Source organism: Callorhinus ursinus, unplaced genomic scaffold (genome assembly GCF_003265705.2).
Source record: "Callorhinus ursinus isolate GAN/ISIS: 27379988/994484 unplaced genomic scaffold, GSC_fseal_2.0 scaffold4, whole genome shotgun sequence".
NCBI classification, from domain to species: Eukaryota; Metazoa; Chordata; class Mammalia; order Carnivora; family Otariidae; genus Callorhinus; species Callorhinus ursinus.
This window is the reverse complement of record NW_027397066.1, coordinates 29,743,776-29,771,254: the sequence shown is the minus strand read 5'-3', so window position 1 is coordinate 29,771,254 and position 27,479 is coordinate 29,743,776. Positions and strand designations below refer to the sequence as shown.

General features: G+C 36.1%; 1 protein-coding gene across 8 annotated transcripts in view; it reads left to right on the top strand.

Annotated features, from left to right (window-relative positions):
* The window catches only part of ARAP2 (ArfGAP with RhoGAP domain, ankyrin repeat and PH domain 2), a 181,163-nt gene that overhangs the window by 22,659 nt on the left and 131,025 nt on the right, over positions 1 to 27,479 (top strand). For 7 of the 8 annotated variants that reach the window (XM_073891514.1, XM_073891517.1, XM_073891512.1 and 4 more), the window contains 5 exons: positions 916 to 995; positions 1,726 to 1,817; positions 3,728 to 4,081; positions 19,006 to 19,075; positions 26,119 to 26,239. In XM_073891514.1, the coding sequence (XP_073747615.1) occupies positions 916 to 995; positions 1,726 to 1,817; positions 3,728 to 4,081; positions 19,006 to 19,075; positions 26,119 to 26,239 (717 nt within the window). The remainder of the gene's footprint in view (positions 1 to 915; positions 996 to 1,725; positions 1,818 to 3,727; positions 4,082 to 19,005; positions 19,076 to 26,118; positions 26,240 to 27,479) is intronic. The other variant, XM_073891516.1, reaches the window with a different exon arrangement.

Below are 27,479 nucleotides of genomic sequence, written 5' to 3'. Positions count from 1 at the left end.
TGCTTTTAAAGACGAGTGAATAAAAGACAGTAATATGTATTCAGACTCCTGAAAACCTGCACATACTAATGTAAAAAGATTTTTTTGCACTGTTAGCCACAGTCGAAGCCATTTAACTAAATTAAATGGCTTCTGACTGAGCTTACAGGACAGATTTATCGAAAGTAATTTTGCTATGGTAACTGGAAAGGGCTGACATTACTTTGGTAAATTCATCGACAGGCTTTTCTTTCTTTTTGAAAGTTCTGCTTATATAAGTTCAGGAACATTCTTCTTAACATAAGAAGGTGAACACTTGGTTACTGACCCTTTAAAAAATTTTTGCCATAACAAAATGCAAGTGTTGAGAATTCTTGTAGATCTGTGTATTTCAAGGACAGTGGAAATTCTCTTGAAATAACTTATTTACAGGTGTGTTAGTGGTTGTTATGTTAGATTATATTAAGTGGATCCTGGTAGTTTGATACAATATCTAGCTCTTATGTTAGTGAACTTTCAATAATTCAGTTACTGAAAATTATAGATCTAATACTAATTTTCTGCCATTAATACTATTATTCTCTTGTTTAGGAATTAACATTATAAATGGCATCATGAGTATTTGCATCATATGTGGGAAATGTGTTTAGTTATGTTAATATGGATCTTAGATGTTAGCGAGGACACATATGACACATCACACTTTAGGAAACGGTGAGTAATGTGTCCTGGTCGTGAAGTGAGAGGCATACACAGCGAGTTCTACATCAAGAAGACCATGGGAAGAGTTGATTTGGGGGTGAAAATTATAAGCATAATTTTGGACTCAGAATAAAGCTTAAGTTGTGCTATTGCTATAAAAAAACACCTGACTTTTTAAAAAGTAATATTTCACATTATTCACATCTTTTCATTCTCATCCTATCATTTCCCCAGAAGATTCAAATGAGGAAAATTCATCTTCCATTTTTCCTTATGGAGAGACCTTTCTCTTCCAGAGACTAGAAAATTCCAAGGTTAGTTCCATACATTTTCATTTTTTTTCCATATTCAAGTCTTTGCTTTTCTGTCTATATAGCATCTTCATTTTCATTTAAAGTGTTTGAAGAACGAGTTATATTGAAGAAAGACATTTCCAGTCAGTAAAATTCTGTTCAGTAAAATAATGGTAAATGTGTATCTTTAAATATATTTCACAAAAACATGTTCAATTTCAGGAATACAAGAGGGGAGGTTTTCAGAATTTTCCAATTTTCAGAATTTTCCAAAAGATAAGTTACTTTAAAGCCAAACCCTAGAGAAAGCAAAAGCAAACAAACAGAAATCCCCTCGATTTTGCTTTGCCTTATACCCAAATATCTAATTCTAACTATACATCTTAATTATTCAGTTTATCACCTAGCCTTTCCTCTTGTGCTCTTTTTTTGTATTTTATTTCTTGGTCACAATAAAAGAGAAGTTGGAAGACAAAAAGTGACAAAGTAAAAGTAAATAAATTTTGTCCTTGGTTGGCATCTTCTGTTTTTCTTGGTTGAAATGATGCATTATTAATGATTTAGGTATAATATTGAAAAAGGCATCAAATATCGTCTCCCTAATTAAGTTGTTTTTACTGACAATTGATTTAAGCAGTTAGACATTTATGTAAGAAACTAAACTCAGATGTGGATATTTGCAGAATATTGCTATCCTAAAAAAAGTGTATATATATCCTAAAAATATATACATATATATATATTTTAATAGAAGAGGTCTATAAAGAATGAATTTTGGACCCATGAAGAAACACTCAAAGGGGAAACAACTACTGAAAGAAACTCTTTTCTCGTCAGATCAAGGTATGAGGTCATGATTGATGATGATTAATTCTTTTGAATAAAATGTTATACAGTGTTGACTTCTTGCTCATACTATATTTCTAAGAAAATAGTTTACATTGGTAAGTTCAAATCTTTCCAGATGTTTTAGTAGTGGCACTTATTTTAATAATTGAATTTAGAATCTGTAAATCGGGTGCATAGTGATATTCTGCAGCAGTTTATATTTGTTTTCCTAATTGAAACCACTCTTTCTGTCCCGAAGTGGCAGATATGTGGTGCACCCAACTGCACATTAAAGATAGGTTAGTTTGAAGGAGAAAGGCAGTGCAAAAGATATTACTGAGGTGCAGCATTTTTATAAATGTAATATATCCTTTTTATTGGAAGTTCAGCATTGACAAGGAGCTTAACAGTTATCCAGTTATTTGGATCACACATTCAATTAAACAGTTTATGAGGCACCAACTTAAATTTTAGTTTTCTCAGTTTTATTAGGACTTGATGTACTGCATCATTACCTAATGTTCATTTCATTTTTGATTTTTATCCTTCCCTTTCCAAGGCTGACACTGTTATGTGTTTTTTTCTTTCTTTTTCACAGGGGGGTGAACAGGGAGAGGGAGGGAGTAAATCTTAAGCAGTCTCCACATCAGCGCAGAGCCTGATGTGGGGGTTCAATCTCATGACCCTGAGATCATGACCTGAGCTGAAATCAAGAGTTGGACGCTTAACGAACTGAGCCACCCAGGTGCCCCAGTTGTGGGTTTTCTTAAGTTGAAATTAAATAATTGAGGACCTTCAGTTAGCATTTGATATGAATGTGTTCTAATGCAAAATGTGGAAGGGGTCAGGTGAAATCATTCTTTTAAGGAAATAATAGTTTTTAGAACACTATATCCAGAAGGATGTAATTTGAGCCCTATGCTTATTTATTTCATCGATTAGCAAAAACTTCTTTGCAATGAGTTTTATTATACATAAATGAGTGAATCTGTTTTGTCATTCCTTAAGTCTATAGCAATATGCTTAGCTATTAGGAATGTCTTCCAGTGAATATTATAGGTTACACAGCTTTTACCTTCTGATCGTACCCTGACTCTCATTTTCTGGCCAACAGTGTGGTGCAGTTTTTCCTCATTAGTGTTGCAAAATAATGCAAAAGCTTTCACCAGTTGGATATACTCCCTGTTTTCTTACGTTATGATGGAACATAAGATTCTTCGAATTGAATAGTAGAGAGCCAGAGAAGGGCAACAAGTTTGGAAGTAAGATCTCCAAATAGATGAGGTAGTGTTTCACAATGTTGCCCCAGGGCTAGAGGTTGGGCCAGCTACATAATTGTGTTGGTGAAGATATGAAATCGTGATGCAGGGAATATGGTCAGTCTCCACCCTTACTACCAGTCTGCACCCAACCCCCTAGAGTAAACAGATTAATGACATGTAAGAAAAATGATACTACTTCTAGCAGTGTTCAGATATGTCTTAGTGTAATAAGAGATTTCTATTTAAATTTTCTGGAAGAATTTTAAAAATTATCAGATGGATTAATTGAACTCCTAAGAGTTTTCAGACCTTTAATTTCTGTGATTTCGGGGCATGTGGGTGGCTTATTCAGTTATGTGTCGGTCTCTTGGTTTTGGTGTAGGTCTTGATCTCAGGGTCTCATGATTAGGGTCCTGGGATTGAGTACCCACCTGGAGCTCCATGCTCAGCAGAGAGTCTGCTTCTCTCTCTTTCTCCCTCTCTCTCTCTTTCCCGTCCCTCTGCTCACATGCCTGCATGCATGCACACACATGTGTGCTCTTTCTCTCCAAAAATAAATCTTAAAAATTTTTTCTTTGATTTGTTTTTTTAATTTACAAAGTAACCAGTGGCTTAAATGACATATGGCACCTTGAAATGTTAACACCATTTATTTCCATTTAGCCCATATGATAACAGGAAGGAGAATATAAGTGACGACAAAGTGGAAGATATTTGGATACCTCGAGAGGACAAAAATAATTTTCCAGTAGACTCTGCTTCAGAATCAGAATATTCAACAGTAGAAGAATGCTTTCAGAGCTTAAGAAGAAAAAACTCAAAGGCATCTAAATCTAGGACTCAGAAAGCATTGACTATAGACCCCGTCAATAGGCACAGTTATCCATTAAGCTCAACAAGTGGAAATGCTGAGTCCTCGATCGTTTCCTCAAATGCAATATCTCCCTATGCCTGTTTTTATGGATCCTCTGCAAGGAAGGTTAAATCGGGATGGCTAGACAAACTGTCTCCTCAAGGGTATGTAGTTATTCATTTTTCCCCCCTAATAGCATATTTTTTAATGGTTCAAGTTTACCCATTTCTAAACTTGGCTAGGTTGCTGCTACTTCTCACCCCTCCCCCACCTCCCCTCACACAGATACAGTTTTTAGGGACTTTCAGTGAACTTCTGCAAATGCTGTTCTTCAGTCATAAGGAGGAACATGTGCAATGTGCAGTGTAGTATGTGGAATGCTGGGATAAAGTTCTGAATAGCAAATTGAAACTGAAAGTTGCAATTTCACGTCTAGATCCTTGATGTCAGTTTCTAACTTTACACTAAAGTGCACTGTGTCTCAATTTGTAGCAAAGAAAAACAACACAGATTGAGTTGGTATTACTAGGCCCACACTGTTTGGTTTTTGCTCATATTATAACAGTGTTCTGTTTGGGAATACAAGTCTTAATTGTAGTTAGGGAAAGTACATCATTGTTAGATTTCGGGCTTCATTGTTACTGATATATTTTGATTTTTGTATGTTGCCCAGAAGGTCAGAGTCCCTTGAATATTATACTTTTAAAACAGATTTATCATTTCAGATGTTTACAGAGAAACTTATGTCCTTTAAGGGTCTTACAGTACTGAGAAATATTTGGGGGAGGGATTGTGTTTAGTTAGAATTGTTTTCCAGCATCCCGATTTTTGAATGTCTTTTTGAAATATTTACTTGAAATATTCCTCATGAATTATTAAGTTATTTTGGGATTAAATCTCTTGTGTTTAAGTAGTTAATGTGGTGAATCCCTGCAATGTGCTGGTTTTCTTTGTTCCCCCTAAAATGTGTATCATTTCTAGAAAGCCTTGGTTGGACCTAAAATAAATTTTATTAGTAGAAAATTACCTGAAGAAGCATTAGTTGACTAGTGGGTAGCAGACATTATGTTTCTGAAGAAAGTGAAAAAAAAATCCCAATACTTTTATGGTTAGTAATTATATAGTTAATACTTTATACCATTGCATTCTTTTAGCCAATTAGATGTTGAATAAACTGAAACAGAGTACTTCTTAGTACCAGTTATCTTGTCTCCTTTCTTTACATTAGGTTACATTAGGGTGACAAAGTAGTGAACTATGCCTACTCTTCATCAGTCATCAGTATTATTGGTAACTATGTAGTCTAATAGCAAAGGTATAAGTAAGCGCTCAAAGGTACACACAGGTGGTGTGAAACAGTGAGCTTGAATATTCTCGAATCTTTCATTTCTGTAAAATTGAAGTGTTTAGGGAGACCCGAGCGCTCTCTCACTTATCACCAGAAGATTTAGCAGTCTCTGGTTATAGAGCCCCCAGAAGCTGTGGTTTCCTGCATGATCTCTGGTGGTACCTTGCTCTCTGCAGGGTTGATATGTTTATGCTCCAGGCACACTGAAAAAGCTTCACCATCATTGGCTACCTCTGGGACATTTAGAACATTTTTCCTCTCTATTTATCAGAACTCAGACTTTCCATCCTTTCTATTCTGAATCTGCCTAAGGTTAGATGCTGTAAGTTGTCTAGATTTATGTTTTTCCATTTTAGGGGAAATAATTGAGTTTTCTGGCTTAACAGTTTTTCTCCTGGGTACCAGGATGAATGAAAATCATGAAATTAAAGGAAGTTGTTATATCACCAAGAGATTAAACTCTTCTACATGATTTTATTGCTATGACTTGAAAAGAAGAATGTGTTACTGGCCAAGAAGCATGTATTACTTATTAGAAGTAGAATCTGAATTTCTCCTTTTCCCTAATTGGACTCTGTATGCTATTGTAAGGGTGTTTAAGATGCTCATTAATTGGACAAAGTGATGCTTGCCCACTCCTTAAGCAGAGGTTCCTGAGCCTTATTGAACTCATGGTCACATGTCTGTGTGATGCAGGTAACGCTGCTGTAGATGGCATTCTGGACTCTAGAGAGAAGGTATCAGCAAACTTTTTCTGTAAAGGATCAGATAAAATATATTTTCAATCGGATACAGCCTCTGTGGGATATCTGTGGGAAATCAGCAACTCAGCAGTTGTAGCTTGAGAGCAGCCACAGAGAATATGTAAACCAATGAATGAGGCTGTGTTTCAATAAGACTTTATTTATAAACACATAATGGGCCAGATTTGGCCTGTGGGCCATAGAGGCATAAAACAAATTAGAGAGTTGGCTAGAACCTTATACCAGCTTCTTCTATTTCCCCTGGGCCCCAAGTAGAAAATTATAACCGGATAGATCACAAAGTATGGGAAACTGCTTTCTATTGTTCTAATAAATATAGAAGTCATAGTCATAAGAAGCAGGAGCCTTCTTTGGGGACCTGTGCACTTGTCATTCTTTGTCCTGGAGTGCTCTTCCCCGCAGAGCAACATGGCTTGTATCCTTCCTCCCTCAAGTTCTTGCGGCAGTATCTCCTTTGCATTGAGGTCCTGAACACTAAAGTTAAAATTATCACTACCTCTCTCCCCCCCACTACCCTATCACTCCCTTAATTACTTTATTTTTCTCTTTGGGGCTCATATGCTAGTTGATTTATTTTATGTACACTCCGTGGGGATAGTCATCTGTGTTGGTTTTTGTTTACTGTGATATCCTCAGCAGCTAGAATGTAGCCTGACACGTGGCAGATGCTCTTAGTATTTGTTGTTGAATGAAATCAGTGAAAAAACAAGCATTAGATATATTTTTTCTTTAAATTTTTTAAAAACAGGCAGTTTTTTTTATGTATAGGGATTTTTTAATAAGAACTGAACTCCAACACAATATTGGTTGAAAATCTGCAGGTGCATTGATAACGCTGGTATACGTTAACATTGCAGTGGACTCTCAGTGTTCTTTTTATGATTCTGTTTCCCTCTTAAAAACACGTGTTTTTTAAAAACACAGTTTATAAAAACAAGGAGCCACACTCAGTTATCCTTCTCCAAATAGTGTTTGGACCTGTCCTCATTCATGAGGGACAGTAAACAAAATAATCACATTTATAATCTGGATTTACTTCATGTGACTGTTTGCTTTTGCAATGGAAATGCCAGTCCTGAATCAATGTAGAGTATGTGAAAACTGCCTAATATTTAGCAAGAGAGTAATTGTAACATCATGCAACTAAAGAAATACTAAAACATTTATAGTTGGGCTTAAAGTATGAACATTCACTTAGCTATTTGAATTATCTAATTACAACATAGCCTGATACTATCAATTTCAAAAATTTTATGGAAGGAACCTAATAAAATGTTGACCCTGGGTCTGTGATTAGTGTTTCAAACAGGTCAAGCAGATGAAAAACTTAATAAATGGTACTTGTTTAAAAAAACCTAAAAATTCATTGGGTTTTGAAGATAAAAAAAAAAAAGCAAGGCTTTCTCCCTCCCTCTTCCTTACTGTAACTGATAAGCTGAAGCTCTTCACTCAATCTGAGTGGATGCAAATCTGAAAGACCGGGTAGAATTTATTCCAGCATTTCTCAAATATGTAACTGGGAGGAAGCATTCCGGTAAGTTACTGTGAAGAAAGGCGAATGTGGTGAATGTGCTTTACCCCTCCTGGGAGATGCACATGGTGAAATATCCAAGCATATCTGCAACAAAGGAACCTTTTTGACATTTTAACTTGCTGTTTTCTAAAGATATTTGTGTGTTCAGTATAATGCATCACCATTTTTGTAAAAATTGCAGTGTATCTCAAGGAATTCATATTTTACTTGAGAATATGTTTTGTGACTTTATTTCTTACTCAGTGGAACTCCTCTTTAACAAATTATTAACTTTTTCTCCATGGAGAGGCATCGTATGGTAATCTGAGCCTAGAACAGCAGAAGCTGAATATGTGAGGCTAACTCAGCAATTCGGATATAGAATATGCTTAAGAATTTGTGGAGTAATACAAATATGTGCAAGATGTGTGTGTTTCTTGTCTTTTTTGTGTCTTCCATTTAGGGCAGAAAAAAGGAAGCGTCTACTAACTGGTGCAGAAAAATCCTCAAGCGTACAGAATTGTGAAGTTACAGAGGGGTTTAGAAAACATTTCTTCCAAGATCTTCTAGGGAGAGGAATTAGCAGTTCAGTTGGCCTTTGGAAAATGGATAAGATTTTAACTGGCACTTTTAGAAGAAATACTTTTCTGGCTAGATGGAGTGAAAGGACCCTGACGTAGTTGATATCTGGAGGTACTGAAGTCTGAGAGATGGTAGCAGGGGTTGGTCAGGTTATTTTATTGGAGATGCGAGTTTGGGCTCTAGAACCAGGAGGGAGAAACTGCCAGTGGATTGACTGCATGTTCAGGTTGAACAGAGAACTGAAGAAGATGAAAAAGGCAATGGTCAAATACCAAGAAAAGATAAAATCCTGGTCAGGAGTTAGGAGTCCGATCACCCAGAAGCCCTTTGGGAAACCAGGGCTTAGACTGTTGGTGCCTCTGTCAGTGACTGATTTTCCGGCTTGTGCCCAGCGTCTCCAAGGCTGCTTTCATTGAGCTGTTCCTCACCCTGATACACAAGTATGGGAGCACCTCAAGTTTCCTGGGAATGCTGACCTCTGGTTGGCCTTTCAGTGAAAAGCAAATGTAGTGGAAAGTTGACAAGTCTATCTGACCAGGATGTAATGTACCAATCACTGTGTTGAACTTCAAGTTAAATCTTAAATCTTTGATAAAAAGTATCTAGTTGGTCGTTTCTCAAATCACACATCCTTTGTAAAGACTGTGCCAAGCAAATAAAAAACTTCAATATTTTATTTGTAATTTGAGGAAACAGTTTCTGAGTTTTGGTGTTTAGCAAGTAACACGACTAATTTCTTTCAATCTGCTTAGTGGCAGAGAAATGAATGTGAGGGTGTTGGAATCAGACAGACTGAAATTAGAGTTGTAAGCCATCTGTTGGTCATTGGCTATATATCCTAGAACCTTCATTTCCCACGTGAAAGTATAGGGTCAAGACTTCCTCTGTGGGATCAGTTGGAAAAGTAGATAACATTGGGCCTGACACTTAATTGGGGCTCAATAAACTGCAGTTTCCTTTCTCTTCAGAAGAACATCACTTTATTTCAGGTGACCTTTGATAATGAGTTCTAGTCAGTTCTTATTTACCTTGGAAAATGTAAAGAAAGCATGTGTTCACATTAAACTTTTAAAATTAAGGTTTTGGTGATTGTAAAAGCATGTGGTTTAGAGTGTCAAAGTTGTACATGGTTTGTTAAAAAAAAACAAAACACATAGCAACTTTCCTCCCCTCCCACTTCATCACAAGAGACAGCTGCTTTCAATTCTTTTAGTAGTTTCTTTGGTTTTTACTTTGTATATCTTAATATTCTTTTTAATATATTTTTTTTTGCATTTTTTTAATAGGCTCCGTGCCTAGTGTGGGGCTTAAACAGCATGACCCTGAGATCAAGAGTCACATGCTCTAGAGACTGAGTCAGCCAGGCGCCCCATCTTAATAATATTTTTATACCTTTTTTCTCCTCACTTTTCACTGTTAGAGATTATCTTTTGAGGTAGTACCATGGAATATAATGTTTACTCATTTTTATCACTGTCCCCCATGCCTCCTTCTGGCATAGACACAGTTCCTATTTATCATCCCTTTCATATAGTTGTACAAAATGGTTAGATTCTATCTGTATATAATTTTATGGCCTCATGACTGGAAATGCTGCTCATATATAATTTTTGATTTTTTTATTTGCTTGTTTTTTTATATACTTGTCGTTCGTTCATCCCAAAATTCTTCGGAAGGACCATAAATCTGTGAAGTAACCAAAATACTTACCAATTTCATCATCGCTCAGCCTCCTAAGGAAGCTTCTGTTTGGGCTGGTGGTTCTTCAGGCCTCCTGCACAGTATACCAGTTAACTTTCTGTGATCTCTTTCATTATTGTCCTGGGGATTCTCTATGCTGGGTGTTTTTGCCTTTCCTCCATCTTGTGTCATTGTCTACCCACCAACACACCCACCCATGCTTCTTGGAGTTTCCTCAGAAATGGTGGATAGGAGGGACAGTTTTTGAGACTTTGTATATTTGAAAGTGTCACTTTCTTCCTAAGGATGCTTATCGATAATTTATCATGGTTCTGAAATCTTGATGAGAAAGAATACTCCCTCCAGATCAGCAATCCACAGTCTTCTAGGTCTCTGGTATTGTAGAGCTGGTATTGAGAAATCCAATTCTCAATCCTTTATATGTAGCCTGTTTTTTAGTTCTGGGAGATTTTCTTGTTTTATTTCTTTGTTAACTATTCTTTTTTTTTCTAAACTTCTTGGTAGTTTGGTGTTGGACCTCCCACACCAAAATGTTGATAAAATGTAGCTTTTCCATTTTCCATTTCTGGGGACTTTCTTCAGTTATACTTTCTAACACACTTTTGTTTTTTGTTATCCTATATTTAATATAGAAAGCATCTTCTTTTGACTGGCCTTTTTATAGCTTGCTGTTATTGTCCCATGGACACAATATTTTCTGTTACCTCTCTGAAGATCTTATATTTTTTGAAGCTTTCTTTTCCTGTAGAATCTGTTTCTTTCAATTTTATTTCTTTTGGGGGGATCATTCCCCATCTTTTACCGTAGAGGTGTTTTCCTCAAATGTTTTATTAATCTTGGGCTGTTTACATTTAAAGTGAGATCTTACTAAGCTGATTGGTACAGGTTCTGATGAGTCCTGTTATTTCTTACAAGATGATCTTCCTGGACTTTTCTTAATATGTTTCCTTGGTGAGTCCTCATGCCAGTATCTTTTAAATGAGTCTCTTTCCTTGAAGGTGATAAGACTGGTAAAACAGCTTTTTGGGAGCTTAGTAGGGAGCGTGGGCTTCGAGTATAAATATTTATGATGCAGACTTTTGGTTCTTCTGCTTTGAATACTGCCCCTTACCTTCAGTCATGTTGAGCGTCCCAGTCCAGAGATGCTCCCGTTTGATTTTCTGCAGGGAATGAAACTCTGCTATACTATTGAGCAAGAAGAGGGGAATTTTTCTAGCAGTGTGAAGAGAGGGAGGAGTCTGGGATGGAGCAATGAAGGGCACAAGTTTATCTCTTAAATTGCCTTTCAGCAAATCTTATTTTTGGCACCCCCTCTCCTCCTTAGTCACTTCCAGAGTTACTTGATGTCTTCCATCTCCTGAGACTTTCTGAAATTTTGTGGGTAAATTGGTTTTCCTCTCATTTTGATTTGTTGCAGGCTTAGCAACCAGCTCTGGGAAACTTCCTAAGTCAGGCCTCTATCCTTCCTTCTGCTTTCTTGGTTCCTAAATATTGTTCTTATTTTCTACTTTTCTGGTTGTTATTGTTGGTTTGTAGGTATTTATTTTTGTGGATTTTTTTTAATCCTTTGAAGCTTTGGGAGTAGAAGTAAATGCAAGCTTTTAACTGATCATCTTAACTGGAAGCTGGTTTCCTGTTTGTGTATGTGTACAGAATATGACTGCATAAAATAAAGAGGTGTGAATCATTTAACATAGCTTTTCATATACTATGACATGTAAGCTCTCGGTGAATATTATAAAAATTGATAGTGACATACTAAAATGAATGTTTTATTATTGACTTTGGAAAGTTTATTTTAACCTGGAATTTTACATTAAAATAACATTTGTTTTTTCTTATTGAAAGAGGTATAGCCAAGAGAAGCTGGGATTTCAGAGAATTTTGGTTTGTTTTTGGTTTTTTTGGCCCCAATTCATTTTGGTTCACCTAATCTTGGAAACTGTCATTTTGATTTGCTTAAAAGTGAGGAAATGCATCTTAGAATAGAGAAGTGCTGGCATTTTGCACTTGATCTTAGCCAAAAGACCAAGAAACGATAGTGCTGGCATGTTATACAAATATAATAATTTCTTGCATCTGTACTTATAAAACACTTCTAACTAATACTGCATCATTTAAAAGCCTCATACTTAATAGGTAAAATAAATAAAAAATGAATAATTAGATAAAAGTATGCACTTTTGGAAATTGTGGTAGTTCTAAAACATTGAGGCTAGTTGGAGTAGCGAGTAAGACATAATATGCCTATAATTCTTCAGGATTATGTAAACAAGGAAGATGAATCTGAATCACCATGTTGATACCCTTTTCATTAGATACTATTTAGAATAATTGAGAAGTATATTTGTGATGATTTAAATTAGAGAGCCATAAATTTGACTTAGTGCCTTTGAGGTTCATTTCAGTTGTGTTATATTTAATGATGGTTTGGTAGCCTTATATTAATATCATTGGTCACCGTACTTGTTTATTTGGGGATTTTTTTTTTTGAACTAAAATATTAAATCTTTTCAACAACAACAGCAAAAAAACTCCCGGGGCGCCTGGGTGGCTCAGTCATTAAGCATCTGCCTTCAGCTTGGGTCATGATCCCAGGGTCCTGGGATTGAGCCCCGCATCTGGCTCTCTGCTCGGCGGAGAGCCTGCTTCTCCCTCTCCCTCTGCCTGCCTCTCTGCCTACTTGTGCTCTCTGTCAAATAAAAAAAAAAAAAAAACAAACAAAAAAAAACTCCCAAAACTCTGTTGGCACTTAGGAATGAAATTAAAACAGGAGTACCTCTGTATGAGTACTTCATAAATACAGATTTAATTGTATGTACACTGTTGTTAAAAAAAATAATTTCTAAGATACACAGTTTTGAGACAACAAAAACTGACACCAGGTGGTAAGGCTGTATTTATGATAGTAGCAGTTGTAACTTTACACCAGCTGCCTTACCGGAGCTCAGGGGAAGAGTTTATAGAATTCGTTCCATAATGTGGCACAAGCCTTATGAATTATTCTAAAAAAGCTTCTTAAAGAAATGTTTCCCTTCAGAACCCTAAAATCAAAATAGGATAAGACCTAATATGTTTCATGTCTGCTCTACCTTTTTTCCTGAAGGAATTCTGACACACTTTGCAAAATTGAACTCACATATAAAGTGGATAGAGGTCAAATGTTATCACTGCCTAAAGTAAAGGGATGTCCAGGATGCCTTGCTATAAAACGTTCCAGTGTGTTTTGCTTCGTGGTCAAGAGCACAGACTTTGGGACCAGATTGCCTGGATTTGACTCCCAGATATGCTCTTTGCTAGTCATGTGACAAATTATATAACCTGCTAGTGCCTCTGTGCCTTGATCTGTAAAATGGGAATAATAATTACCTCATAGGGTTGCTTAGAGGTTGAAATGAATTAATATTTGCGTATGCCTTGCAACAGCGCCTAGAACAAAGCACAACATACTGTTTGCTGTTTTGTGGTATTTATTATGCCAAATAAATTCTTAATTGACCGAGGCTTTCTCTTTTCTTTGTAATAATTCATTATTATTTCAGATCTAATTTGTGTGCTATGACAGTAGAAACACAGCCTAGGATGACCCTGTATTTTATACCATGTCTTTATTTTTAGCATTCACTAAGCAAATTAAGCCGTTAAGTGAAATTTAAGGGAAAACGCTTAACTTACATCAGAGTAAATGTTTAAAGTACTTTTGGAACTGCTAACTGTGGGTAGTAGATTAATTTTACATAATTCCAGTGGAATTAGTTGTCTGATGTCTAATAACCTTTTATAAATCTGTGAAATATATAACCCTTGCACAGAAAAGATAGTTCTTAAAACTTTAGTATTCATTGATATTTATTTTAAAATTGTACATTGACATTTAGAAACACCTTCTCAAGTACTCCCTTATTATTTCATTTAAATTTAATTTGTAGGCTTTACCAACATTAAATCTGAGTTTCCATTCGCTGGAAAGGAGAATAATAATGTGAGAAGGGATATATATGTAAGTTCTTATCTATAATTACCAGTTATTAGAATTCAGTATTGAACTTACGTGTAGAAAACAGTTAATTGAATGTTGACATATTTAATGAGCAAAATAGATTGAACAATATTTATATATATTTAGTTTTAGAAACATTTGTATTAATTTATATTTTTAAATAGGAATATGTCAAATGCATACATTTTTTAAAAAGTGTATTTTAAAAGTGCTTAAACATAAAATGTATTTTTAAATTATATGGGTATTAGTGATGAATTTTCCAAGCTTTCTGTAGGCTCTAATTTTTCTGTGATTACAAGGTATTTTAGAAAGCCTTTATTTTTACCTATTAAAAAAATCTGGTCTTTAGTATTTGAAAAAAGCAAAAAATGAAATGAGGAAATGGAGGGTAAAATGTTTTAGTGGTGTTTCTCTTCTCTCTATATAAATAATGCAAATTTGAGTAAGCATTTTTCAGTGAAAAATATATTCCTTTGTTCATTAAAAATTTATTAAGCACATTTTATTGCTAGGAACTGTGGCAGTCGCTGGTTTTATATTGATAAACAAAATAGAACTGGTTTCTCCACTGAGGTATCTCAATATCTAGCATGGGAGATGGGTGAAGCAAAACAAATACATAAATACAAAGTCTGTTAGGTGTCATTAAGTGAAGAAATGGAGCAAGAGACCAAGGGGATCTGTAGGATATGTATGGTAGTGTAAGGATGGCTACTTGGAGGGAATGCTTTCAGGCTGAGGTTTCAAGGATAAGGAGCCGGCCCTGTCCAGAGCAGACAGGGAGCATTCCAAGCAGGGAAAATCGCATCTGAGAAGGCCTGGGGGCAAGAGTCTAGAGATAGGAAGCAATATGGCTGGAGGATGGTGTCCACAGAGTAAGTCCCCACAGATTTGATGGCTGGCTGGATGAATGAATGACAGCAGAAGGAGAGGGTTAATCGTAGGATTGCCAAGTAGCTCTCTCCAACTGCAAAATGGTTGTTTCCTTAGCTGCTACACCATGTGGCTTCTCTTTCCATTTCACTGTCAGCTGGGATTTGTCCTCCATAGATTATTAGATTTAATAATCTAAGAATATTGAGTTAAAATGGCTGAACACATCTAACAGTTAACCTGGTAGCTGTGAAAACTAAATGGGTGGGAGACTATCTCTGAAACTGCGTCTTACAGAGGCTGAGGTTTTGGATGAGGCTTTCCTCAGAGAGCCAAGGATAGAGTGTCTCCTTTGTCATCAGTGCCCAAGAGGAGATGTGGTCAGATGGTGGTACCTTTGATCCCTAAATTGTCTGCCCTGTCTCTTCCCCTTCTCATTTTTCTGTGGGTACAAATGTTGTACTCCTGGATGATGCCTCACATCCCAAACCATCTATCTAGTTGGTGATGGAATTCCGAGGAAGCTTTTTGAGTCTGAGTGGCTGCAATTAACGATCTTAAGTAAAACATATTAAAGTAGGTTTTAAAACTTTTTTCACTCTGTGCTTTGGCAGGTTTTGAAACTTTGAATTTAATTTTGAGTTTTCAGAAGTTTTCCTGTCTTCCACCAACCTTTTTTTTTTTTTTTAAAGATGCTCATTATTTGAATGTTAGTCATTGAGGTTTATTTGTCATCTTGCTAAAGGAACTGCACTCATGTCACTCATTCACTTAACAAATTCTTTTTTTAGTGCCATACATGTCTCTGTGTTAGTTGCAGATCGTGTAGTGAAAGATGAAACACTCTCGGAGTTTGTCCTTGTAAAGCATAGGGTATGGTATGGGAGACAGACATTGAGCAAGTAAACAAATACACACACACACACACACACACACACACAGATTGTGTTAAGTATTGGGAGGAAAAGGTGTACTTTGAGAGAAAATAACTTTGTCATCTGCTTTGGATTGTCTCATTGGGAAGCAGTATTTGTGTAGGTACTATACGTAGAACTCTGAAAGAGGAGGAGTCAGTAGCAAAGGGAATAGAGGGGTAATGGTAATCATTTCCCTAAAAGATGTTGATTGTTTTTATTCTGAAATGGAAGATTATGTATACTGTTGAGCTCCAGCTTACCACCATTCACAAAGTAAGGTGGGTAGGGCCCAAAATAAAAATCTTGATTTACAGAATTATTGCCGACATTGTGTGGGAAGATGTGTATTTACCTGTGTTCAAGTATGACAGAGATCAACATGAAATGAGTGCAGAGTGATTGATTTGTTCAATGTATAATTACTTTGTATTTAATACTTCTTTACCTTTTAATATTTTTAAGGCAAGGAATTTAAAGAACTCTTTAGATGTCTAACTATTGCATGTTTCACGGTTAAGAAATCAGACCAAGAGAAGTTAAAAAGGGGCAGAAAGATGATGGAAAGAAAGTTGAGTAGTTATGCTTATGATTTCAAGGTGTTTATTGTTACTTCATAATTAATTCAAATGCTTATATATGGAAATATCTGTCCTGATGAACTTTGAAACTTTTATCCATTTGATCAGGTTTGCTCTAATTTTATGTAAAGCCGAATAGATCAGTGTGGGAGGCTTGCTGCATTTCACTTGAGTGATACATGTTTGGTGCTCAGAAAACAGCTGGGAAGGCAAGGTCTCCACACTTCCATATGTTCTTTTTTCTATCTTTAAATCTTAGGAAAACCACAGAAAGTTAAACTAATCCCTTATCCTAAACATGTTAGCAAACTACAAATGGAAAAGGTAGACATGGTTGTTTTTTACATATTTGCTTAGAAATGACTTTATTTAAACAGGAAGTTAGTTTTCATATATATCATTTGTATTAGAAGCTAAAAGTATATTGTGTCAAGTAGAGAAAGCCACTTAGAGAATAGGAATATCTGACTTCAAGGGAAGGGTTCTGAAACAAAACAAGAACAAGCCCAAGTGGGAATTGGTTCTTCACTTTTCCCTTATACAGTCAGAAAAAGTTTTTCTTTTAAACCTAAACAGGAAACATGTGATTATGTTATTTTGCTTTGTTTCTCATTATTTTTCCATAATCATCTTAAATTGCATTTGCCTTTCATATGATTCTTTTTGAAAAATGTTAATATTTCAGTGAATTTTGGATGATTGTAAAGGATTCTCTATATGGGGCTTTTTTCAGCTCATTTGATCAAAATTAAGTAATTCATAAATCCAACTGACAAAGCTTTGTTATTTTGGCAAAATATTATTCATGCTCCAAAGCAAAAGTAAAGGTAAATGCTGTAAGCTTAATGAAGGATGAAAGCTTATATTATTTTTTTAAATGTTTTTTAAAAAAATTATTTTTATGTAAACTCTGTTCCCAGTCTGGGGCTTGAACTCATAACCCTGAGATCAAAAGTTGCATGCTGTACCAACTGAGCTAGTCAGGTGCCCCTATATTATATTTATTAAGAGATTATTTCTGTTAGGGGAAATGGGTGCAGTGCTAGTGTTTCTCACCACACTTTTGTGCTAATCCTTATAAATTTGGATACTAATACCCTTAATAATATCATTGTTTTATTTATTTAATTTTTTTATTTGAATATAGTTGACATACAATGTTACATTAGTTCTGGAGTGTAGCCAACAACACTTTTACAGTATCATTGGCTATATTCCCTGGGCTGTGTCTTTTATTTCCATAACTTATTCATTCTATAACTGGAAACTTGTACCTCCCATTTCTCTTTACCCATTTTAACCATCCTCCTAACCCTCTCCCCTCTGACAATCATCAGTTCTCTGTATTTATAGGTTTGATTCTGCTTTTTGTTTGTTTATTCATTTGTTTTGTTTTTTAGATTTCACATGAGTGAAATCATAAGGTATTTGTCTTTCTCATCCTGACTTATTTCACTTAGCATAATCTTTTCTAGGTCTATCCACATTGTCACAAATGGCAAGATCTCATCCTTTTTTTATGGCTGCATCATATTCTGTTGTATGTATATGTGTGTATGTACACACACACACACTTTTATCCATTCATTTATGGATGGACTTTTGGATTGCTTCCATATCTTGGCTATTGTAAATAAAGCTGCAGTAAACATGAGGTGCATATATCTTTTCAAAATGCTGTTTTGTGTGTGTTTTTTAGGTACTCTGTAGTGGAATTACTGGATCATAGGGTAGCTCTATTTTTAATTTTTTGAGGAGCCTCCATACTATTTTGCACAGAGGCTGTACCAATTTACATTTCCAGCAATGAGGAATTGGTTCATGAGGGTTCGTTCCTATTTCTCCATATCCTCCTTAACACTTGTTATTTGTTGTGGTTTTGATTCTAGACATTTTGACAGGTGTAATGTAATATCTCTTTACAGTTTTAGATTTGCATTTCCCTGATGATTAGTGATGTTGAGCATCTTTTCTTGTGTCTCTTGGCCATCTGTATGTGTTGTTGGGAAAAATGTCTATTAAGTTCCTCTATCCATTTTTAATTGAATTGCTTTTTTTTTTTTGGTGTTGTGTAAGTTGTTTATATATTTTGAATATTAAGCCCTTATCAGATATATCATTTGCAAATGTCTTCTCCCATTCAGTAGATTGCCTTTTTGTTTTGTTGATGGCTTCCTTCACTGTGCAAAAGCTTTTTATTTTGAAGTAGTCCCAGTAGTCTATTTTTGCTGTTGTTTCCCTTGCCTTAGGAGAAGTATCTAGAAAACTGCTGCCACAGCTGATGTTAGAGAAATTATTGCCTATATTCTCTTCTAGTATTCTTATGGTTTCAGATTTCATAGTTAGGTATTTAATCCATTTTGAGTTTATTTTTGTGGATGGTGTTAGAAAGTGGCCCAGTTTCATTCTTTCGCATGTAGCTGTCCAGTTTTCCTAACACCATTTGTTGAAGAGACTGTCTTTTTCCCATTGGATATTCTTGCCTTCTTTGTGGTAGATGAATTAATTGACCACATAAATGTGGGTTTATTTCTGGGTTCTCTATTCCATTTCATTGATCTATGTGTCTATTTTTGTGCCAGTACCAACAGCATCATTGTTTTAAATACTTATGTTAACTGATTAGGAAATGTCATTTTATGTTTTTTTCCCTACATGCCATTGCCAAAACGTACACTGTCATAGCCTAATGTTTTTTTACACTGTTTAACAACAAATAGGAATGTACTCAACAGTTACACTACAAATGTATTTAAAATCCAAGTTCATGATACTTGAATGTAAAATAACAGTTTCATATGTTTTACAGAAAACGCATGTTTCAGAAGAGATGGGTGAAATTTGATGGCCTTAGCATTTCTTATTACAATAACGAGAAGGTAAGAATATTTTATAGTTCTCAAAGATTTTCTTGCATATCCAAGGTACACTTCAGTACTAAGCAAGCAATTTGTTTTTTAAGAACAGAAGTTGGATTACCAACATGAAAAGAGTTTACATATGGTGAAACACTCTGTTCATAGTTTAACTTTTCTTTACACATAAAATTTGGATTTAAAAAAATTACACATCCAACAATTATTTATGGAGTGTCTTCTACAAACAACAGGAATTGTTGTGAATGATGTAAGGATGAATAAAAAATTATCTTTCTCTTAGAAAGCACTAAGGAATGTTTACAAAAGGATACTACAGGTAGGCAACACAAGGAGAGGTTACTTTGTATCTGAAAGGGTATGGAAGAACCAAAGAAGGCTTCTTGCATGAGATTTCATTTGCCATGGTCTTGAAAAAGAGGAATGTTTGCACATAGGGACCAGAGAGACTAGGATGTGGTAACAGAGAGAACCATGAGATGTCCAGATGCGAAGTCAGTTTTCTGATTGGAAAATAGAATATATGAAGGAAAATCCAACCAAGAAATGGGCAGAAGACATGAACAGGCATTTTTCCAAAGAAGACATCCGAATGGCCAACAGGCACATGAAAAAGTGCTCAACATCGCTCGGCATCAGGGAAATCCAAATCAAAACCTCAATGAGATACCACCTCACACCAGTCAGAATGGCTAAAATTAACAAGTCAGGAAATGACAGATGTTGGCGGGGATGTGGAGAAAGGGGAACCCTCCTACACTGTTGGTGGGAATGCAAGCTGGTGCAGCCACTCTGGAAAACAGTATGGAGGTTCCTCAAACAGTTGAAAATAGAGCTACCATACGATCCAGCAATTGCACTCCTGGGTATTTACCCCAAAGATACAAATGTAGGGATCCAAAGGGGTACGTGCACCCCAATGTTTATAGCAGCAGTGTCCACAATAGCCAAACTGTGGAAAGAGCCAAGATGTCCATCAATGGATTAATGGATAAAGAAGCTGTGGTATATATATACAATGGAATATTATGCAGCCATCAAAAAAAAGAAATCTTGCCATTTGCAATGACGTGGATAGAACTAGAGGGTATTATGCTGAGTGAAATAAGTCAATCAGAGAAAGACATGTATCGTATGATCTCACTGATACGAGGAATTCTTAATCTCAGGAAACAAACTGAGGGTTGCTGGAGTGGTGGGGGTGGGAGGGATGGGGTGGCTGGGTGATAGACATTGGAGTGGGTATGTGCTATGGTGAGCACTGTGAGTTGTGCAAGACTGTTGAATCACAGACCTGTACCTCTGAAACAAATAATACATTATATGTTTAAGAAAAAAAAAAACAAAAGTTCGTAGGAAGGGAAAAAAGAAGGGGGGGAAATCGGACGGGGAGAGGAACCATGAGAGACTGTGGACTCTGAGAAACAAACTGAGTGTTCTCGAGGGGAGGGGGGTGGGGGGATGGGGGTTAGCCTGGTGTTGGGTATTAAAGAGAGCACATATTGAATGGAGCACTGGGTGTTATATGCGAACAATGAATCATGGAACACTACATCAAAAACTAATGATGTAATGTATGGTGATTAACATAACAAAATAAAATTTAAAAAAAAAGAATATATGAAGGAGACTTGAAGAGATGAAACTGAGAAGTTCTTTGGAGCTAGAGCTCATTGAACATCTTGATGAGAAAGTGGTCACAGTTTTGTCTTTAGGCAAGTGAATCTTAACAACATGATACTGTTTTGATCATGTCTTCATTAGGTATGAGAATGTCTTTATTCTTAGGAGACGTAGGCTGTAATATTTGAAGTGTCCTATCTGCCGATGTTTTTCAGATGTTACTTATCTATATATTTATATTTATAAATATATTTACACACACACATAGGTAAAATAAAAACTGAAGATGTTAACAGTTGTCAAATCTGGTTGGAGGATATATCGATGTCAGTTGTCATAATCATTCTACTTCTCTGTGTTTGACAATTTTCCTTAATGAAAAGTTGGAACTAATATATAGTATTTTTAGTTAATTAAAATCAGGTAATCTTATAGTCTGAAATATAAACATTCTCTTGCTAGATTCATTTAACATTTAAGCACATTTTCTTATTTATAGCTTATACTCTAACATTTTCTCATTATTTGGAGAATATTTCTTCCTATTGTGATATTTGTGGCTTGAAAAGAAACTCCCTTTCATATATTGATTCTTCAGTGCTACAGGACACATGCTCCAATACTAAGAACATTAGAAAGTTTGGAGAAGTATTACTTGGTTTCACCTTGTAGTCATCCAGATAAAGCATTAAATAAGTTTAAACACACCTCTTCGAGGTTTGCAAGATGGTGGGATGAGTATTTTTTAAAAGCTGATTTTCTGCCTTTGCTACTGTTTTTAGTTTGCTTGTGCATTTGCATGTTGAGACAGTTTCCATTCCAGCGGTGGGTACAATGTGGTCTCTGTATCTGCTGGAATCTGACCCCTAGTTTTTTTTTAGCAGCTGTGCCCTTCTCTGATTTGATTGAAATGAGGGGGAATACTATTCAAGAGTAAGACTTCCGTGCCATGAGGCTCTGTTGGTGGTGGTATTATCCCCATGTGGGAGAGAGAATTTCTGGTATCCGTGTCCAGCAGTGAGATGAGTGCCTGCCACGTTGTCGGCATTGATGCAACAAAAATGCCTCAACCTTGGTTTGAAATTGTGATACAAAGTTCATGTTAAAATGAATGGTTACAAATTCTTTTGCTTAACAGTGTTTTTAAAATTTGAATTACTGTTTTTGTGGCATTTCGTCCCTTTACTATCCAGATGGTTGGTTTCATCTTGGCAAAAAAATAAAAATGTTGGGTTGGCTGTTTCCTAAAAGGAGACACAGTTTCTGTTGTGACCCACCTTGCTCAAGGATAGATTGGAGGGCTGGGAAGAGGGTATTTCAGGGCCAGTGTGTGGAAGGCCTGGGTGTGGCCATAGCGACAGTGTCATCTGTCATGTGTGCTGAGTCCTCGCACCTTTTAGTGTTTAAAGGTGCACCTGAGGAGTGTGTGGCTGGGCAGAGCTCTGTGTTTCTCTAGTTTTACCTCACTTTCCTCAGTGCTGCTCTATCACGTCTCTGCAAGAACTTTTTCATTGTATTACTGAAAATGGCATCATCCCACCAGCCTTGATATCTTGTCACCTGCCAAGAAATCTCACTCACCCCCATTCTCACTCGGCTGGGGGCAGAATTGCTCTGTGGTCATTTCATTGTCTGAAAGTGGTAGTAGATAAATGACAAACTTGACCTAGATATCTGTGTGTTATAGGCTCAAGGGATGCTTTAAAATTTCTGTCCTTAAGGAAGATTTTACACTCTGAAAAACACAATCATTCTGAGCCTTTTTTTTTTCTCTATCTTGTCTTTATCGTGTGTTGTTTGAAGAGAAATATAAAGTCAACTCTACAGTGTTAAGAATTACGAGATTTCTGGGACCTCATAATAGCTTACAAATGAGCCACTAGAGAAACTATAACTTCCTGAGGTTAAAGTGACATGATAGTTAGCTTGTTAAGTACATTTTGATCACTCCTGGGGGAATTTATTTATTTTTCTATTTTGGAGTATTTACCTGTTAAATAGGATATTATTATAGGCATGTGGGTGGGTTGCTTTTTTGTAAGGAATTGTTTTAATCTCTTTAAGCAGATCTAGAGGTGGGAAAATCTCCTATTTAAAATTCTGATTTCTTTTCTTACAGCGCTGCTTGCTTTTTCTATACTGAAAGATGTGTCAATGGTAACATTTTTATTCCACAAATGGTTAATTATCTCACTAGAGATCTAGTTTTATAAGCTCTTGTAATTCTTAAGCAAATTAAGATTTGAGAATGGATCATCTAAGAGAAGTGTAAATGTTTGTGGACATTCTAGATTTTTCAGTTTATCTCAGCCACTATAGACTTACAGCCAGAGGTCCTTGCACTGTCCCCAAAGGTACTATGCTCCTTCCCATGTCTGAGGTTGCCTGACACTAGGGAGACATTTTCCCACTTGTCTCATTCCTGGAGCACTTAGCGGTCTAGTAGTGCCTAGCATTGCCATCATACCCGGCTGCATTTATTGGGTTTCCTTTAAGCCAGTCAGTCATGTATTTCTTTGCATGACTTTTTTCAGCGGTATCTGGGTACACACTGTGGGGAATGCGAACATGTCTTTTTCCTGTATTTTCATCTCCATGTTTTTGCTCTTCCATCTGAACCTTCTGAGCCATTGCCATCCATCAAAATTCTGTGCAAACTTCAAGATCCATTTTTTTAATCCCCCTCTATGAACCTTTTCTTTATTTTTTTCCAACTATGACATTTGAACAATCATATGTAAGAAAGGTTAGAAGGAAGAGAAGTGAAAGTAGGGGGCAAATCAAGGGAGTGTGCAGTAAATCGGGCAGTAATTATCTGGGTGTAGGCTGTGTAGGCAAGTGGAGGTATTAAAAAATGAATTTAGAAAAAAATACCAAAAATGAGCTGTCAGAGCTTGATTTGATTGTGATTGATTGGACATAGAATTCATTAATTGAGAAAATGTTTCTGCAATGCCGATTATGTGTAAGGTCTGAGGAAAACAGATGTATGACCCACCGTCTATTTGGGGAGACCGTCTTAATCAAATGATCACACAGTAAATATAAAAATCACTGTTTAAGTTATAGTTAGTAATTGCTATAAAGGAAACATGCAGGTTGTTATTAGCTTAAATTAGGGTCTTCTGCCTAGGTGAGGATGGGGGGCCTATGAGAAGAGGCTGGTCAGAAAACCTTTCTTCTGGAGCATATACTTATGCTGAAATGTGAAGGATGGAGAGGCAGGAACCATGTGAAGCTGGATGTGGACAACATTTCTTGAATAACAGAGTAAGCAAAGGCACTAGATTGGGGAGAAACATGGTATGTTCATGGAACCTCAAAGAAGGCTCATGTGACTGGAGAGAATCAGAGGGTGCCAGGGAGGAAGTTGCCACAGTCACTGTAGGGAGAGTCCCAAGTTATGTGGGTGCAAATGAGCCACACAAATGAATGACTACTTAAGACTGACTAGAAGAGTAGTATTTTAATGAACAGATATAAAGGGGGGGGAGGTTATGTTTTCAGGAGATAATTTAAAGTTTGAGGTGCTTATGGGACAGTTATATGCACCATTGCAGTTACATGCAACTTGAAATATGAGGTTGGAGTTGACCAAAATGGATAAGGAAGGGACAGATTTTAGAATTTTCCTCATGAAGTTGGCAGTTGAAATAGCAAGAATGGATTTTCTTAGAGAAGATAAAAAAGTGGAAAACAAGGAGAAGAAAAGTTGCCTTGAAATTACTTACTTCTTGACGTCCTTGTTTTTCTGTGAGTTTGCCCACTCATCTTCTTCAGTTACAGTTCAGAAACCGTGTTCAGTGTTGGCTGTGTGAGGGGATGTGGGAAAGCCTTTGTGGTGTTGGTAGTTAAAATGGTGTTGAAGAATGCATAGGATTTTGATGCATACATGTAGTCAGGGATAGGAGATTGGAGCAGAGGCATTGGAAGAGAAGAAACTGTCAGAGAACTAAGAGGGAATGCCATGATAGCACAGTGTATCTTTTCAGTGGGCAGAGGATAACCTCCCAGTAGAACACCGGGCTGCTGACCGTGACTGTCCCTTACCTATCTGATAATACATGGCAGGAGTTTACCACTAGGAGGAATATGACCTTGACGTTTGTTCTCTGCATGGAATGGTTTAATACATTTAAACCAGTTGCTTCAGATACTTGGGATCTGCTAAAAAATGAGAGTTCCGTGAATCATTCTGTGGAAGGAAATAGTAGAAGAAACCCTGTAAAGATGTATCCAGACTCTTCTGATATCTAAGACCTTCCATAATGTGTCCTTGATATGTGTTTCCAGTTTTACCTCTTTGGACTCTACACTGTGGATGCTCTTATTTCTCTACTTTGCCTTTATTATTATTAAAGTTTCCAGCCAGGATGGCCTCCCAACCAGTTATCTGTGTGGTTAAGCTCAAGCTTTCTTCAGGTCAGGCTCCAATGTCATTATGTCTGTGAAAACATCTGACCTCTTTTAAGCAGAAGCTGGGAGTTTCCATCTTTGTACTCATACGTTCCGTGGTTTGGACTACGTTTTAAACTTTTCTGTCATTACATTAGCTTGTTTTTCATTTTGAGGCTCCTTGAATGTGTAAATACTATTTGAATTTTCTTTCCAACACAAGGCCCAGTAAATATTTCACCCTTAGTAAAAAGCTGAAATTGTCAGGTGGTCCTTATGCCAAATGGTTTTGGTGGATCCAGAAAAACAAAGACTGAGAAAGCTACCAAGAGTCTTCAGAATGACCTTCTTGAGCAAAATGGTAAAATGCGTGTGCCGGTTGCTAACAGCCAAAATTGTATTAGGTATATGCCAGTTGCAAACAGACAAATCCATCTTTTTCCATTCTTTTGTCTTTTTCATTCATTTTTTGTTGGGGAATTAAAGGTAGAGTGAGGCAGTTGTGATATTAAGATAATTATTAGAATCACTGGGTAATATGTTTAATTGATATAATGCAACAGTCTGGTTTTGATAGATATTCTTGTTCACAATATGCAGTAGCAGTAGTTTTAAAGTAGTTTAGTTACAGTACCCATCATGGCCAGCAGATGCCTGCAAACACCATAAAATCATTTTGACCAGATTGTTTTAAAAAACATACAGTTGGTTTTGGGAACTCTGTATTGCTGGTCTAGTGCAATTGTTTGTATTTGATTCTTTGCCTTTTAATTTTAAATTCCAGAAGAGGAGAAAATTGAAAAGACATCTCACGTGAAAGGACCATTTAATATTTTCCTTTCTGGGGTGTTAAGTGTGTCTGAGGATATATACTATTTGTATGTCATTTTAAAAATTTAGATTAAAATTATGAAAGAAACACAATATGCTTGTAAATATTTACAAATATTGTACCATTCTTTTTCTGGTAAGGTCACAAGAATTTCATTTTAATCTGTCTTGTTTGTGTATCTTTTTCTCTAATACAGGAAAAGTATTCAAAAGGAATAATTCCCCTTTCTGCTATATCTACGGTACGGGTTCAAGGAGACAACAAATTTGAAGTTGTTACAACACAAAGGACTTTTGTTTTTAGAGTAGAAAAAGAAGGTAAGATTATTTCTTTATCCCTGTAGAAACACTCATTGACATTACTTTCTGACCAATCAGAAGACTGATAAACTAGTGAAGCTACAGACGTCAAGAGATCTTAAAATATGTTACTTTTAAGTAATTTACATTTTATATTATTTTGAATGCCATAAACAAGTTGGCAAGTCATTTGCTCTTTGTTCATTATTCTTGCCTGCAGCAAATACTTAGAATCTACTAAGTGCCAAGAATTCTTCTAAATTCTGGATATATAGCAGTGGAAAAAAAAAAAGACAAACGTCTCTGCTCCTTTGGAGTCCACCTTTTAGCTGTTGTTTGATAATGCAAAGTAGTTATTTAATATGCAAAAACAATTTTTCTCACTATTAAAAGGTTGGTTCTAGGGAAGTTAACTTATGCCAGGTTCAGCTGAAGACATAGGCTCAGTAATCATTCTAGTACAGATTTTGGAGCATCTTTTATACTTTTTCAATTCTTTTTACCTTCTTCCTCTGCTATAGGTCACTTGATGGTGAAAATTAGATGGCATGCGGTTTATGGATAGAGACTAAATCTTTAGATCTTTTTTTTTTTTTTAAAGATTTTATTTATTTATTTGGCAGCACAAGTAGGCAGAGTGGCAGGCAGAGGGATAGTGAGAAGCAGGCTCCCCGTGGAGGAGGTTGCTGGACGTGGGGCTCGATCCCAGGACCTCAGGATCATGACCCGAGCCAAAGGCAGCCACTTAACCGACTGAGCCACCCAGGCGCCCCTAAATCCTTAGATCTTTTCTGACTTTTGAGGGGTGGTAAGGAGGGAGATCCAGGAGAGCTAAGAGTTTTCTGTTGCATACTTTGATTGACTATCAACACGTTATTACTATATTCCTTACTACTTTTAAATAATATAGGTAAGGCCATCCTCATTAATTAAAGAATTATAATTTTAACTTCTTTTTTAAAGCTTTTATTTTAGTATAGATTATAACTCAGTTTTGAAAATACTTCTTGGTACTTAATTATTTGAATAATTGTGATTTAGAGAACTTACTAAATTCTTGATATATGCAGTGATCTGTGTTTCATTCTTCACGATAGTCTTGTGAGGCATGTAAGTGTTACAATTATCCCATTTTATAAAAAAAATCCCATTTTACACAGAGCCCATTTTACCCTTTTATAAACTACAACAATATTAGATCTTATGGGGCAATATTTGTCTTTTTTGTACTGATAGATTCTTAGAACATATACCAGTG